This window comes from Choloepus didactylus, chromosome 24, assembly GCF_015220235.1.
Source record: "Choloepus didactylus isolate mChoDid1 chromosome 24, mChoDid1.pri, whole genome shotgun sequence".
In the NCBI taxonomy this organism is placed as follows: Eukaryota; Metazoa; Chordata; class Mammalia; order Pilosa; family Megalonychidae; genus Choloepus; species Choloepus didactylus.
The window spans coordinates 3443314-3459585 of NC_051330.1; the positions used below are offsets into that span (position 1 = coordinate 3443314).

The 16272-nt window shown below is 36.5% G+C and overlaps 2 protein-coding genes across 2 annotated transcripts; both read left to right on the top strand.

Annotated features, from left to right (window-relative positions):
• The first annotated feature begins 6337 nt into the window (after positions 1-6337).
• LOC119520094 (olfactory receptor 2M7-like) lies at positions 6338-7281 on the top strand. Its single transcript, XM_037817851.1, has one exon. The coding sequence runs from the start codon at positions 6397-6399 to the stop codon at positions 7279-7281; it is 885 nt and encodes a 294-aa protein (XP_037673779.1). The 5' UTR covers positions 6338-6396.
• A 7494-nt stretch (positions 7282-14775) lies between these two features.
• On the top strand, positions 14776-15738 carry LOC119519754 (olfactory receptor 2M3-like). Its single transcript, XM_037817498.1, has one exon. The coding sequence runs from the start codon at positions 14776-14778 to the stop codon at positions 15736-15738; it is 963 nt and encodes a 320-aa protein (XP_037673426.1).
• The last annotated feature ends 534 nt before the right edge of the window (positions 15739-16272 follow it).

Consider the following 16272-nt stretch of genomic DNA (forward strand, 5'->3'; position numbering starts at 1 on the left):
GGTAATTGCAGTTAAAAATGGAAGAGATGTGTACTGGATATGGGAGCACACACAATGGAGAAAGCATGATAAATTTCCCATTGTTATATTCTTCTAAAAACAGAAACACAAATTGTGGGAAAGAAGGGGAGCGCTGATATGGAAAGGAACAGCTTTCTTTAACGTAGATGAAATTTTGAATTTAGAGAGAATAAAAGGCCAGTGTGACACACATTTTCTGAATTTCCATAATTTCCAAGTCCACATTCCCAAGATGATTTGACTTTTGCCATTGATACACTATCACTCTTCCAAGACATTCCAGATATTTCCAAAGGTACTTCTGTGTTCTGCAGACCAAAGTGATACATCACTTTTCTCCTCCCCGAAATCAGTAGGATTGGCCTAAATCTGGTAGAGAATATGAATAGGAAATTATGTCCTCACACTACAAAATCAGGGTACTATAGGCAAGCACTTGTGCCAAAAGCATGTAAGAATCACTTTATCACCCACATATTATTGTCTGCTTTGGTTTTGAGTGGGTTGTGTTTTAGCCCTGTAAGTCATCAGAGGGGAGTTCTCTTTGTTAATCACAGCCTTCTAAATATAAATTTTAACACCAGCTTTCTTTCAACATCTATAATCCAGAGATTTATGGAAAACTCCTTTGAGTTAGACTCCAACTCTCACTCCAGCCAGTGTGAACCTTTTTTTATGTTTTAAGTATCACACTGGCTGCAGTGAGAGGTAGAGAACATTCCCCAATGAGTGTCTAGTACTTGAAATCCAGGGCATAGTTTCTTCTTGAGTTATCATATTTCTATCCCTCAAAACAAATGATTATGAAAATACTGTGGCAAGGACTGGGTTATGGTGTGTCAAAGAAAGGGAGAGTTGGAATGGGGAATCAGAGAGGGAGATAAGAGGAGAGGGAGAGAACTTGCTTTGACAGCCCCTGTCTGCTGTGTCACTCTTCAATGTATTTTTTTCCATCACTTCTTCGTACCTTCCTTGTTTGCATAGTTCTTTCATGACTGATTAGAAATATCATGTGATGGCTTCACTAACACATTCAAGGAAAGGTCATGGGTTCCTGGAAATGCAGATCTCTTTGCCAGAATTGGCCAGTAGCCCACTGGGAGGGTAGTGATTTCCTAACATCTGGCGTGTCTCTTCATCTTCCCCAAGTACTTGACCAGAGACAATGGTATGGTGTTAGACATAGCCCAGAGTCCTAAGAAAACCACTCAGATTCCATCTGCTGAAACAATGCTGTTTGTTTTTGAAACAAACAGAAATATAAATACAATATGTGCTGTATGAGACAATCACCCTTTTTATGACCCTATTCTACTCAATTCTTATCCAGCAGAGCTCCTTGCCCACTTAGGATAATTTTGTTAGTAGTGAATTTATAATTGTTTTCTTCCTACTGGACTTCAAGGTAAATGACCCCCATTGGAATGTGCACTTTATTTTTCTCTGAGTCTCCATCTCCAAAGGCTGCCTAGAACAAAGAAGTCTTCAATAACCACTTCTTGACTGAATCATAAATATCTAAATGTGGTTTTTAGTCCTCCTTCCTGTTTGATGAGTGGACTTAACTCTTACAGAGCCTCAACTATGTTGACTAAACTGGTGATAAACATAACCACTTGGGAGAGTTACTGAGAAACATATGCAGCCTGATGGGTGTGAGAGAGCCTTACATGAGCACACTACTTCCCAGCCATGTGTTCTTATCAATGCTGACTTCCTTGTTCTTTATTATTGTCTCCTCACTTTCCCATCCCAAATTTTCTTGTCCAATATCCAACTCCACTTCAGAGTCTGTAACAATGGTAGCAAAGTCTGAGAGAAATAAATCTACAGTAGTCAGGAAATAGAGATGGAAGTCATAGAAGCTAGAAGTCAGGTGGATCCAAAGTGATAATGCAATTAGCATTTGCTCAGGACCCAGCAATCCTTTTGTGTGAAACTTAGTTCAGGTTGCCTGTGCAGGCAGGGTTTAGCAGAAAATGATCTTTCTGGGGTTACAGAGGATGCCCCAACCTTGTTACTAAGTTGCTTCTCGGTGCTCATCTTCCTTGCCTACACCTACACGTTTTCAACTATTCTAGGGAGAGCAACTAAGACTAAGCCTAAGCTGACCTGTTGTCTTATGGATCTTCCGTTTTCTTTATTTATTCAATTTCTTTATTGACTGAGTTGTTTGGGAAGAGGAATAATGCTAGTTAACCTTCACTTTTCTATTCTTGAAATGCAGTAGATTCTGAGATGTGTCTTGTTCCTCATTCCCCTATGGTTTTACAGCTTCACATCAAGGGATGAGATGGGAGTCAGGAGATAATTTTAAGTCCTGTCCAGCTGGCCTATATTCACTTCTTAATGAGGCTGTAAAGCACAATGTCCTTTCAGTCTCTTTTTCCCTTGGTGAGCACATGGGCTAACTGGATGTATATTTCAGGGTAAGGGGCAACACCCCAGCAGAGGAAGATGTCTTTGTCTTTACCTCCAGTAAGCACATCAACTAGATCCAGGATTTTCTGAGAATTCAGCACATCTTGGACCTAAATGATATCTTTTCTCAAATAGACACATTTAGGAGTGTTGGTTGGAGATCTGGGACTGTCCCTTTGGAAATTAGAGAAGCTTGGTGACTCAGTGTCAGGGTTGCTGATTACTGTTTGCAGTTAATCCTTCAACTTAACAAAGAATGAATGTAAATATTTTGATATCATTTACATGGTGAAATTCATCCATTGTTTTGCCTTTCTCTAATTGCTCTCCCTAGAACAGTTGAAAACCTATGTATCAGAATTTGTGTGATAAATTATCACTAGACATGTATCAGGTTAAAGGAACTGGGGAAAATAGTCATTTAGGGTGAGGATTTATGTTATATTGTCTTGTTTAATGTTTGCAATAGCAGTAGGTGCTACAGTTTTATATTTCTCTTTATCCTTACTTTACTCTCTCTTATTCTCTTTGGGTTACCTAAGGGCAGCTCTTTCAGCTCTAATCTATTGTGATTAGAGTGGTGTTCAGTTTATGTGGTATGCAGTGGTAATGTGTGGGGATGGGAAGCAGTCTATAAATCTCTTATTAAATCTTAGTCTTTTATTGGGTCTGTATCCAAAGGCTGTGACCGTCTCAGGTGTTTCTCAGCTGTGCCCCATCACCTTAGGTGAGACATAGAGTTTATCGGAGGCTCAAGTGAGAGGAATTCCTTTCTCCCATGTGGAAGACAGTCAAGAAAGCCTTTTGTCCTGGGGAGTCAGCCTTTCTTAGGAAGAAGGCTCTGGGTGTAGTTTACGATGGTTGCTTTCACTCCCCCTGACAGAGCTGTGAGGGGTCACTTTTGGGTCTTCATTATGAGCACTCATTCCTGATGGCAGGTGTTGGTGTCCTCTTGCTAACCTCCGTGTGATGAGACCCTTCACCTCCCCTGGAGTTGGTAATAAGTGCCTCTCTTTCTTACCAACCATTGAGAAGTCAAGAGAAAAACTATGTTTCAATAAAGAGGGTGAAGAACACAACACAGTCAGGATGGATCCAGGTTAGGTGTTTGTCAGTGTAGAAGTTAGAGGATTTTAAAGGCAGGACTGTGACTGGAGTGGGTGGGGTAGGAGAGAACAACTGTGGATTATTCACTGGGAAGTTTTTTCAAGAACTGAAGGTAAAAGAGCAATAGTTTCAGAGGGTTAGAAGTCAAAGGAGTTACTTTATTTTAAGGCACATGATACAAGAACCTTTATCTTGATGGGAAAGGTTGAGTGGACCAGAGATACCAGTGGGATAAAGAGAGAACATTGGGGTACTGTCCTTGAGTCACTGAAAATAGATTGAGACCAAAACTAAAGGGCAGAATGCCCTGGTGTCATTGTGACTTTCCACCTCCTGACATGTCACTTGAAATAACTACTGTTTAGGTTTATTGGTTCTTGTCTAACTCTAATGGTACATTGGTATAATGAATCATTAAGTTTAAAACATATTGCGTTCTGTGATTGGGTCTCCATGTCTATGTTTTTGCATCTGTGTGGGTGAAAAATCAATAGTAAAAATGCCTGACATTTATTTATAATCATTTTCATAAAATTAGAACAGTTAAGAACAAAGTGAATATGAAGTAATGTGATTTAAGATTTAGGATAGACAATTCTAGAGATTTGGTCCTTGGTCACTTATACTTATAACTGGGCCAAAGATAATTTGTCAACCAGTGTTTATATTATCTCAGCATATAAATTCAGAGGGACATCAACTTGAGCAGGAAAAATGGATTCTTCCTGATGGATTTTAGAAGACTCTTCAGTGATCACTTGTTTCTGCTGCCCAGTAAATTTTTACATTATCTCCTATGAAATTAATATTACTCTCTCTTTTTTTGTCTTGTAGCTGGATATTCCCAGTAGAGAGTTAATGATCATAAGGAAATCCATTTTGCCTTTGGAGCTTTCCATTTGTAAATATTCTTCTTTATATTTTGAGGATGAATTCTTTCAATCCATAGTTATCATTGTGTGGACTTGGTTGTACCCCATTTGGCTGTCTTATGAGTGTGAATTTTCACATTTGGAGGTCAAGATCCTGTTCCAAGAAATCGTAAAACTTCCGCATATCAGTGGCATTCAAACCATGACTGGTTTAACAATTTGGATTTCCTCTTTCTTTATGACAACAGTATCCAAGAATAGTCCAGGATAGAGTCTTTAAATTTATCATGTAATATAAAAGTATCAAAGTAAATGTCCAAATGAGAACAAGTTCCTTATTTCCATCTCCTCTTCATTCAGGTAATTGGTGTAAATTCACACAGACAAATACAAGCACAAACACACACGCACACACATTCTGGATCAAAGAGTTACTGTTTGTTTTTTCATACCAATAACATAAAAATTAAAAATTCATGTCCTATGTAGCTTAATAATGTAGGGAAGGAGTGAGGCAACCACTATATATTTTGGGTTTTTATTAAAAGAGAAAATATTTAGTGACAAGGAGAGAAGATTAGGGGATGAATCAAGGCATCCAAAGAAGAAAATTAGTATGTTTCTCAAAGAATCCCATGAGAGAAGCTGACACATATTTAAAGATTTTGTTGGAGGAGGAAAGTGAAAGTAGTTATGAAACAAATTCAAATTAATTGAATCCTAGGGATGAAATTCCCTTAAGACCAACCCATTACCCTTTAGCCCTTGGGTGTCGGCCTGTGGGTTTTCACATTTCTGCCATCTACCTAAAATAGTATCTAAGCACCAAAATATAGAAAACACAATTCATAATAAAATCAGGCTTTACTCAGGTGAGAGTAGAATATTTTTAGTATAACAAGTACTACACGTTAGGCATTCATAGAATATACCAATGAACACGTGTGGAAAAGCAGAACTGTCCTGGGGACAAGATAGAAGATAAACGATTTCAAAGGGGAAGATACTAGATGTGTAAAATATTATGCTGCCATATAGTAACATGCTTCTGGACCAAAAATATTTAGCTTATAATCCTTGGTAAGATAGGCTTGTTTCACTCCTATTTTGCCTCATCTCAATTTAAAACTAATAAATAACAAGTGATTGTTTTTTCAACAGAAGCAGAATTATTGTTTGTGGAAAGTTGGGATAGTCAGTTTTTGGCAATTATAAATGTTTATCAATGAAAATTTTCACAGTGTAATTTGGACAAATGTGGACATACAGAAATAGATATTTAATAGATACATTTAATATAATGATAAATAATGAATTATGTCAGATTGTTAAAGAATACGAGAGAATTTAAATTCTTTAAAATCACCAATCATTACGTTTCTTTAAGCAATCTTAGGGCTTTGAAACGTATGTATTCAACAAAAATTTATTGTGCATCTATGACGTCTAAGGTAACATTTCAGATTTGCTCACTGAAACTGCAAATTTGAGTAGCATTGGGAAACTAACTTTAGATTCCTTACAGATGAAATTGAACAAAAAATAGGTTAATTTTCTTGTGAGAGATGAGGAGATTTGGGAGAGGAGGAAGGAAAACTTTATAAATTTTGTCTTAACATGATACAGTCACTATCCAGTGTTAAATAGCTATTGATGTGAGCATTTTTATAACCATCATTTTAAAGATGAAATGTTCCCTTTGAATCAGAGAAATTGAGTTGTTCAAGTTGAACAAGTTGTGTGTTTCAGGCACGGTGAGCTGGAAACCTGGCTCTGACTCAAATCTTTGGCCTCCTGAACCTGAATCTTTGACCATCCTACTTACATAGTAAGCAAAGGGCTTAGGCTAATGTATTTTAAGCTGACTTTAAGAAATGGAAATGCAGTGGGCTTTCAAAGAATGATCTACCAATATCCAAAAAAGTTTCCATCTCTCACAATCTAACTGGTTTCCCCAGACTACCTCAGCACTAACATGGGCACGAGGAGAGGAAATGAAACTGCAGACACAGATCTCATTTTCCTTGGACTATTTCCTGATATGAGAGATATCAGCTTCCTTATCTCCATCATCTTCCTGAGCTACACCATTGCCCTCACTGGAAACACCATCCTGATCCTACTAATTTGTGTGGATTCCCGACTCCACACTCCCATGTATTTGCTCCTCAGCCAGCTTTCAGCCATGGACTTAATTCTCATCTCCACCACCATCCCCAAGATGGTCACTGACTTCTGGGTGCAGAGGAGAACCATCTCACAGGTTGGCTGTGGAATACAGATGCTGTTTTACGTGGCTGTTATAGGTTCTGAAAGCATCCTCTTGACCTTGATGTCCTATGATCGCTATGTTGCTGTTTGTAACCCACTGAGGTACTCAGTTGTCATGAGCTCCAGTGTCTGCTTTCAGATGGCTGCTTTCTCCTGGGTGATGGGGATCCTGAATTCCCTGGTCCACACTGGGTATACAATGCACTTCTCGGTCTGTAACTCCAGGGAGGTTCACCACTTCTTCTGTGAGGTTCCAGCTATCCTCAAACTCTCCTGTGAGGACACTTCTGACTATGAAATGAGTTTGTTTGCCACAGGTATTGTGTTCATCCTCATCCCCTTTGTGATCATTCTGACCTCCTATATCCTCATTTTCTTAAGTGTCTTTCATATGAGATCCCCAGAGGGAAGGAGCAAAGCCCTGGCCACCTGCTCCTCCCATCTCACAGTGGTGAGCCTCTATTTGGGCCCTGGCTTCTTTGCCTGCATGATTCCTCAAAGCCTGTACTCAGCAGACATAGGACAGGCTGTTTCCTTGTTCTACAACATCCTCACCCCCATGTTGAACCCCCTCATCTACAGTCTGTGAAACAAGGAAGTGATGGGGGCTTTTAAGAAGCTGCTGGGTTTGGGTATTGGTTCTCAAATAAAATCCAGAAAACTTTAGAGTTGTAAAAATATAAATTTACCCAGTGATTTATAAACAGATTTGATAAACATTATAGAATAATTAGATCAACCTTTTGTTTAAATTCCTTCTAATTACTGGCTCCACAAAATGGCAACATAGTTTGGATGCTGTTACTTTCAGTCTCATGTAAATATGACAGTTACCAACAGAATCAACTACCAAATGGCAGAGCCAGTATTTATTCTGAAGTATTAACCATCTACTTTGAGCTTGAATTACTTCATGGCATTCCAGTTTTTCTAATACTTATAGTAATCAAGTGGAGAAATATTTTGGGCACATAACCATAATTTGAAATCCTACAACCCACACAGAGTTAGCAACATTAAAATTTTGGCTTACAATCTTCTCATCAATTTTATACTCACATATGTATTTGCATGTATGTGTGTGTGATGGTTCTGTATGATAAGTGTATATGTAGAAAGACAATTTGGATGGCTAAAAATAGACAGAAAAGGTCATACATAGTGATCAAAGTTTGTGTAACTGAATTTTCCAATTATTAATATATTGTAAATATTCTCCGTATCATTCAATATTTATTTACAATATCATGTTTACTATTGCACAAATTCCATGATAATATTCACCATAATTGGTATTACTCCTGCTCCAAAATTTGTTTTTATAATGATAGTCATTTAGTTCAAAATGGTTGGTGAACTGACTAGATACATTCATATACTCCCCCCAATAAATCATTCAAGTGATAGAGCAATAAACACTTTAACCAATATACGATAGCAACATAATGTTAACTGACTCATAAACTGATGGAAGACTATTGATAAGTGGCCACAGTCCAATCATGTCTTGGTAAACCAAAAATCAGAAACTGTGGAGGGGAAGTCAGCCAAGGAGAGAGGAGCCGATATTCCTGGCCCAGCTCCAGAGACTCTCAGACTCATGAATATCTGTCTGATGGAAAGCAGGACGACCATGCAGGATTGAAAACAGGCAGATTATTGGTATCTTTCTAGGAAGCTGGCAGCTCCCTCATATCCTTTTGCTCACTGTGAGCTAAATGGCTGGTAGCCAGGCTTTTGTCCTTCTATGATGACTCAGAAAATGGCTTGCAAAAAATAAATGAACTTCCTTAAGGCTGTACAGCACAAACAGTGAATGCTAATGTAAATAATGGACTATGTTAATAATATAAGTATAATGACATTGCTTTACCAATTGTAACATTGACACCACACTAATGCAAAATGTTAATAATAGGGACAATTGGATGTGGGGGACAGTTTATGGGAACCCTGTATATTCTGCATGGTTTTTCCATAAATCTAAAGCTTCTCCAACAGTAAACAATCAAATATTCCCAGATAAGATGAAATCTGCATTCTGGACTTTAGGAATCAAAGCCTGAATGACTGTGAGCAAATCCCTGTGTCACGGTCACACCCTTGAAATTCCAGGGCCCTTCTGTTTCCTCATCCTTACCCATCAAGGGACAGCCAGACACCACAGAAATTGAAATATATTATGACTGGAATACATCCAGATTAGCAAGCAAACAGCAAATATTCCTGAGGGAGGAAAAACAAATTCAGGAAACAAACCAAAAAAAAAACCCCCAAACATAAATATAAAATTAGTTCCTGTTTAATATCCTCAGAGACATGACAATATGGAATTTATAAAAAACAAGGAATAAGTGGTACCAAAAAGAAATAGCTAGAGGACAGGAAAATACTCCTTAAGAGAAAATTAAGATTAAGAAAAAAAGAAACATTTGGAAGAAAACATGAAGAAAAACTTTCAGAGAGTAGAATCACAACAATAGCGTGTATTACAGACAGTATGAAGGAAAGGGCAGAGAGCATATAAATATCTAGCCTAGAAGACAAAAATATGAAAACTGGAACTTTCAGAAAGACAAAACAAAATTACTGGGATGATTTTTTTCCCAAACTGAAGTCTCAACCTGACTATGGTATGCACCAAGTAAGCAGGGAGCACAATGAATGAGAAAAAGAAACATATTTGGATACATCACTGAAATTCAAAAGGCCTAACCTAACTAGATGATCCTAAATATTTCTGGAGAGAATAAAAGTATTTAAATGACTTGCAATACTAAATGCTGTAAGAAAATGGCACAGGAAAATAAAAATCCTGCAGAAGAAATTTGTTTAAACATAGGAATGTATTCCTCGTCAAACTGCCATTCAAGAGAAAATGTAGAAAAGCAAATTTAAGACATGCTAGGACTTATGAGGTTTCTTCCTTCAAATCATTTCATAGGAGCGTGCTCCAACAAAATAAAGTGAAACAAAGAAAGAGAAAGTCAAGAAATTCAGAAGCAGTAGGTTGAAATTTGTAGAGTTGTATAGGGATGATTCAATATCACAGTCATTATATCATGCTAGAAGGCAACAAACTTTGATTGGAACTGCAACACAGAAATGTCCTCCAAGCTTGTCTCTAGAGCAAAGAAGCATCTTTACAAAACTTAATATGATGTAGAGATTGGGAAAAGAATGAGGCTTTGATGAAAATAAATAATGCTAGAAAAAAACAAAGATGCTTAGAAACTCCAAAAGAAAGCATAAAACTGAATTAAAAAATGTATTTCTAGTATTTTGCTCTGCAATGGAAAAGACTTAATTAATTAAGATAACATTTAATCTTTTTAAACAACATACCTAATTTGGAAGGATGAGTGGAAAACAGGGTTGGATTAAGAAAACTAGTGAACTTTTGGGTGTTTTATTCTGTTCCACTGATCTATATATCTATCGCTGACAATACTGCACTGTCTTAGTTAATCTACCTCTACTGTAAATCTTCAAGTTGGGTAGAATGGAATACCAGGGGTCTTTAAGGGTGGGGTATAAGAGGTATGAGATGTTTGGTATTTTCTTTTTCTTTTTCTTTCTTTTTCTGGAGTAATGCAAATGTTCTAAAAATGATCATGGTGGTGAATCTACAACTATGTGATGATACTGTGAACCATTGATAGTATACTTTGGATGGATTGTATGGTGTGTGAATATATCTCAATAAAATTCCTTTTAAAAAAGAAAACTAGTGAACATCTATCATCATATGAAGTTAGCAAAGTGTATGTAAAAATGATAATGAAAAATGGCAGTATAAATATTTAGAAAAATAGAGATAACAATCGGAAGGAATATCTCAGTATTTTCAATGTGATCACCAATGGCTGTGAATTGGGGATTGTCCTGCACTCCACTTTTCTTAGGACTTCATTGTACCAGTTAAAATTTTTGGCACTTTTATTGAGGTATAATTTATACACCATGAAACTTACCCTTTTCAGTGATTTTTAATAAACGTATTAGGATATGCAACCATCAACAGAATACAGTTTTAGATCATTTCTATTACTGAATAAGATGTTTCATGCCTGTAACAAGTTTATCCTTATTCCCATCTCCAGGCCCAGGTAACTACTAATCCACTTTCTGTCTCTACCGAGTTCCATTTTCTGACATTTCATAGGGTTCCATTTTATGCTGCAACAGACATCTGTGTACAGACCTATTTGCCCATGTTTATAATTATCTAACAATGAGATCAGAAAAGTGATTTTATGTTTTGTTTTTATGGAGAATTACATTTAACCAAACATGGTATCATTTTGAGCTCAAATTAACAGTCACCCAGAATGAAAAATATTCCTAAAATTTAAAAAAGTGATTTTAAAAATAATTATACAATTTTTAGGGGAAAGACAATAACATTTTAAACTTTGTTTCTGTGATCTGTGAGAAGACTTATATATCTCCTCAAAAATTAGTATTCCTTCCCAATTTTTCTTATGCAATATTGCTTTCTTAAGTATTTAAAGCACATTTTACTCTTTTCCTCTTTATAGGTTTTTTACTTTCTTTCAGATAAATTGATTTTTTTCTGGGTTGTAGTTTTCCATTACATTTTTTGGTTGTGCATTTAACATTTGACATTTGTTATATTTTATTTTGTTAATTTTACCATCCTTTCCTTCATACACTGTGATTTTGTCTGTAGGACAAGGAAACATTCTACCTCCTGAAAATTTTCTTGTAATTCTTTGTCATTTTTAATTTTGTATTTTAAATGAATATGTGGTTTTGCATGTTATGTAACAGAAATTTGATAACTTGACTCTATAAAATGTTGGCCAATTGTCTCAGAATCACTTATAAAACAATATATTATTCATTTCCTGGACTAAAATGCCATTGTCCACTAATATTTTAAAATACTAAAAAACAAAAAATTAGATTTTGAGCAGAAATCTGATTCTTTTCATTATGTTTCCTCCAATGAAGTATTCTGCTCTTAGTGGAGGGTGTCATGAGCTGGAGGGTGTGCAATCCTTGATGTGATAAAAGGATGAAGACAGTAATTTGACAAAATATGAAGTGGAGATTAATTTATGCTACATTATACACAGATGAATAAACTGAATAACAGTGTCATAGGTACAATTTTTAAAAGGTTAATTTTTGTCAAATGCAGTAGGTGAAGAAAGCCTGGTATTATCATTTCTGAAGCTTTTTCTTTCTCCAGCACTGCTGTCCCTCACAAAACTGGGCATTTATTTCCTCTTTGAACTGGTCATTCCTATAGTTGCTAACTCGAACTTAATAAGTGCTTTCCTTATGGAACTCTTTCTTAATGAGCGATACGTCTCTTTGTACTAGAAAATCTTTCTGATAATGCCTTAGAATTTTGTTATTCTAGTGGTTCAAAGGTCCAACATTGTGTTCTTGTCAGAACAAATTTTTTTTTTAAATTGACAGTTGGAGAAATGTGGAGTGTTTTCACATTGATCTTTTGTTAATGCAATTAGCAGTATGTTTTGCATGAATGACTTAATAAATCCTTGAATCATTAAAAAACACCACCAACAATTGTGTTGGTTTCTAGGATCTCTGTTATATTTATCTATGATTCTTTTCATTATGTACCATGCTATTTTTATTACTGAAGATTTGTAATGCATTTTAATACTTATTTTCATAAGGACAAGTTATAAGAGTAAGGGCTTGGCCTATTAAATTGGCAGTTTGCAATGCTTGTGAGAGTATCAGGAATTCCCCAGGTGGGAAGGTTTAATATTTACACATTTTTCCCCAGTCCCTAAAGGGGGCTTTGCAAATACTTTTATGTTCTCTGTCAAATTACCCTTGGATGTATCAGGGCATCACATTAACCTGTACAAACCAACAGGATCTCACTCCCTATTCAAATTCCCATGTAATTATGGTGTTCAAATAAAATGACCATACAAGTTAATAAGATATGTGCTACATAAAATACTAATTTTGCCCCAAATAACTTTCTCCTCCTTTGGTCTCACACAGAACTTGCAGTTGTAAAGCACAGTCATTATCATATTTTACCATGAAGTATGATTTGCCTCAGTCCTAACCAGATCAGCTTCATACATATCTCTAAATGAAGTCTGATCCCTTTTTCATCTTTCAAAACAGTTGTCATGTGAGGTAATGCTGACTTTCATAGCTGCAGAACTCTAGCTCTGAGTCTCAGGTGTCTCAAAGATATCAGAAGTTCCAGGGAATAATCAGGTTATACATAAAGAGTCAAGATCATGTTCCAAGAAATCCTAACACTTTCCCATATAAGTGGCATTCAAACCTTGACTGGTTTAACAATTGGAATTCCTCTTTTTATCAATGTCAAGAGTATCCAAGAACAGTCCAGGATAGAGTCTTGAAATTTATCATGTAATATAGAAGTATCAAAGTAAATATCCAAGTGAGAACAAGTTCCTCATTTCCATCTCCTGTTCACCCAGGTAATTGATGTAAATGCACGCATACAAATACAAGCACAAGAACACACACACATGCTGGATCACAGAGATTTTTGTTCATACCAATAAAATAAAAATTAAAAATTCATGTTGTGTGTGGCTTAATAATGTAATGGAAGTAGAGAGGCAACCACCATATATTTTGGATTTTTAGCTAAGGAGAAAATCTTTAGCGACAAGGAGAGAAGATTGGGGAATAAGTCAAGATATCTGAAGAAGAAAATGAATATGTTTCTCAAAGAATCCCATGAGAGAAGCTAATAAATATTATTTAAAGATTTTGATGGTGGAGGAAATTGCAAGTAGTTGTGAAACAAATTCAAATTAATTGAATCCTAGGGACCAAAACCCCTTAAGGCCAACACATTATCCTTTGGCCCTTGGGTGTCTGCATGTGTGTTTTGCATTTGTGCCATCTACCTAAAATAGCATCTAAACAACAAAATATGGAAAGCACAACTCACAATAAAATCAGGCTTTACTCAGGTGAGAGCAGAAAGAGTAAAATATAGCAAGTATTGTACGTGTTAGGCATTCATATAATACACCAATGAACACCTGTGTGAAGAGCTGAACTCTCCTGGGGACAAGACAGATGATAAATGATTTCAAAGGGGAAGAAACTGGATGTGCAAACTGTTATGCTGTCATATAGTAACATGCTTCCAGACTGATAATATTTAGCTTATAACCATTGGTAATATAGGCTTGTTTCACTCCTATTTGGCCTCATTTCAATTTAAAACTGCAGTAAATAACAAGTGATTGTTTATACCAGAAGCAGAATTATTGTTTGTGGAAAGTTAGGATAGTCAGTTTTTGGCAATTATAAATGTTCATCAGTGAGAATCTTCAGTGTAAATTGGACAAATGTGGACATACAAAATACATATTTAATAGATAATTTTAATATAATGTTAGCTAATGAATTATGTTTAATTGTTAAAGAATAATATGAGAGAATTAAAATCTTTAAAATGGCCAATCATAACATTTCTTTAGGCAGTCTTAGGGCTTTGAAACATATATATTCAACAAAGATTTATTGCTCATCTGAGATGTCTAAGGTAACGTTTCAGATTTGCTCACTGAAAATGCAAATTTGAATAACATCTGGAACCTAACTTTAGATTCCTCACAGGTGAAATTGGAACAAAAAAATAGGTTAATTTTCTTGTGAGAGATAAGGAGATTTGGGGGAGGATGAAGGAAAACGATATCAATTTTGTCTTAATATGATGCAGTCACTATCCAGCGTTAAATACAGCTATTGATGTGAGCATTTTTATAACCATCATTTTAAAGATGAAATATTCTCTTGAAACAGAGGAATTGAGTTGTTCAAGTTGAACAAGTTATGTGTTTCAGGCACGGTGAGCTTGAAACTTGGTTCTAACTTAAATCTTTGACCTCTGAACCTAAATCTTTGGCCATCTGACTTAAGTACTAAGAAAAGGGCTTAGGCTAATGTATTCTTAACTGAATTTAAGAAATGGAAATGCAGTGGGCTCTCAAAGAGTGGTCTAAGGAAATCCAAAAAGAAATTTCCATCCCTCACACTCTAACTGGTTTCCCCAGACTACCTCAGCACTAACATGGGCAGGAGGGGAGGAAATGACACCTCAGCCACAGATCTCATTTTCCTTGGACTATTTCCTGATATGAGAGATATCAGCTTCCTTATCTCCATCATCTTTCTGAGCTACACCATTGCCCTCACTGGAAACACCATGTTGATCCTACTAATTTGTCTGGATTCCCGACTCCACACTCCCATGTATTTGCTCCTCAGCCAGCTTTCAGCCATGGACTTAATTCTCATCTCCACCACCATCCCTAAGATGGTCACTGACTTCTGGAGGCAGAGCAGAACCATCTCACAGGTTGGCTGTGGAATACAGATGCTGTTTTACGTGGCTGTTACAGGTTCTGAAAGCATCCTCTTGACCCTGATGTCCTATGATCGCTACGTTGCTGTTTGTAACCCACTGAGGTACTCAGTTGTCATGAGCTCCAGTGTCTGCTTTCAGATGGCTGCTTTCTCCTGGGTGATGGGGATCCTGAATTCCCTGGTCCACACTGGGTATACAATGCACTTCTCAGTCTGTGACTTCAGGGAGGTTCACCACTTCTTCTGTGAGGTTCCAGCTATCCTCAAACTCTCCTGTGAGGACACCTCTGAGTATGAAATGAGTTTGTTTGTCACAGGTACTGTGTTCATCCTCATCCCCTTTGTGATCATTCTGACCTCCTATATTCTCATTTTCTTAAGTGTCTTTCATATGAGATCCCCAGAGGGAAGGAGCAAAGCCCTGGCCACCTGCTCCTCCCATCTCACAGTGGTGAGCCTCTATTTGGGCCCTGGCTTCTTTGCCTGCATGATTCCTCAAAGCCTGTACTCAGCAGACGTAGGACAGGCTGTTTCCTTGTTCTACAACATCCTCACCCCCATGTTGAACCCCCTCATCTACAGCCTGCGAAACAAGGAAGTGATGGGGGCTTTTAAGAAGCTGCTGGGTTTGGGTATTGGTTCTCAAATAAAATCCAGAAAACTTTAGAGTTGTAAAAATATAAATTTTTCTAGTGTTTTACAAACAGATTTGCTAAAAATAATAGAATAACTAGATCAACCTTTTGTTTAATTTCCTGATAATTATTGGCTCCACAAAGTGGCAACATAGTTTGGATGCTGTTATTTCAGACTCATGTAAATATGATAGTTACAAGCAGGATTGAGTAACAAATGGGAGAGCCCATACTTATTCTGAAGTATTAACTCTCTACTTTGAGCTGGAATTACTTCAAGGCATTTCAGTTTTTCTAATCCATATAGTAATTAAACGGAGTCATATTTAGGACACATAACCATAATCTGAAACCCTGCAACCCACAGAGAGTTAGCAACATTGAAATTTTGACTTACAATCTTCTAATCAATCTTATATTTTTGTATAGATTTGCATGTATGTGTTGTGATGGTTGTGTATGATTACTATGTATGTAGAGAGTCAATTTTGATGGCTGAAAATAGAGAAAAGATCATATATAGGAATCAAAGTTTGCATAGCCTAATTTTCCAATTAGTAATATAT

Excerpts from the sequence above, each read along its gene's own strand:
- LOC119519754 (XM_037817498.1), top strand. The coding sequence starts at position 14,776 with ATGGGCAGGAGGGGAGGAAATGACACCTCAGCCACAGATCTCATTTTC.
- LOC119520094 (XM_037817851.1), top strand. The coding sequence starts at position 6,397 with ATGGGCACGAGGAGAGGAAATGAAACTGCAGACACAGATCTCATTTTC.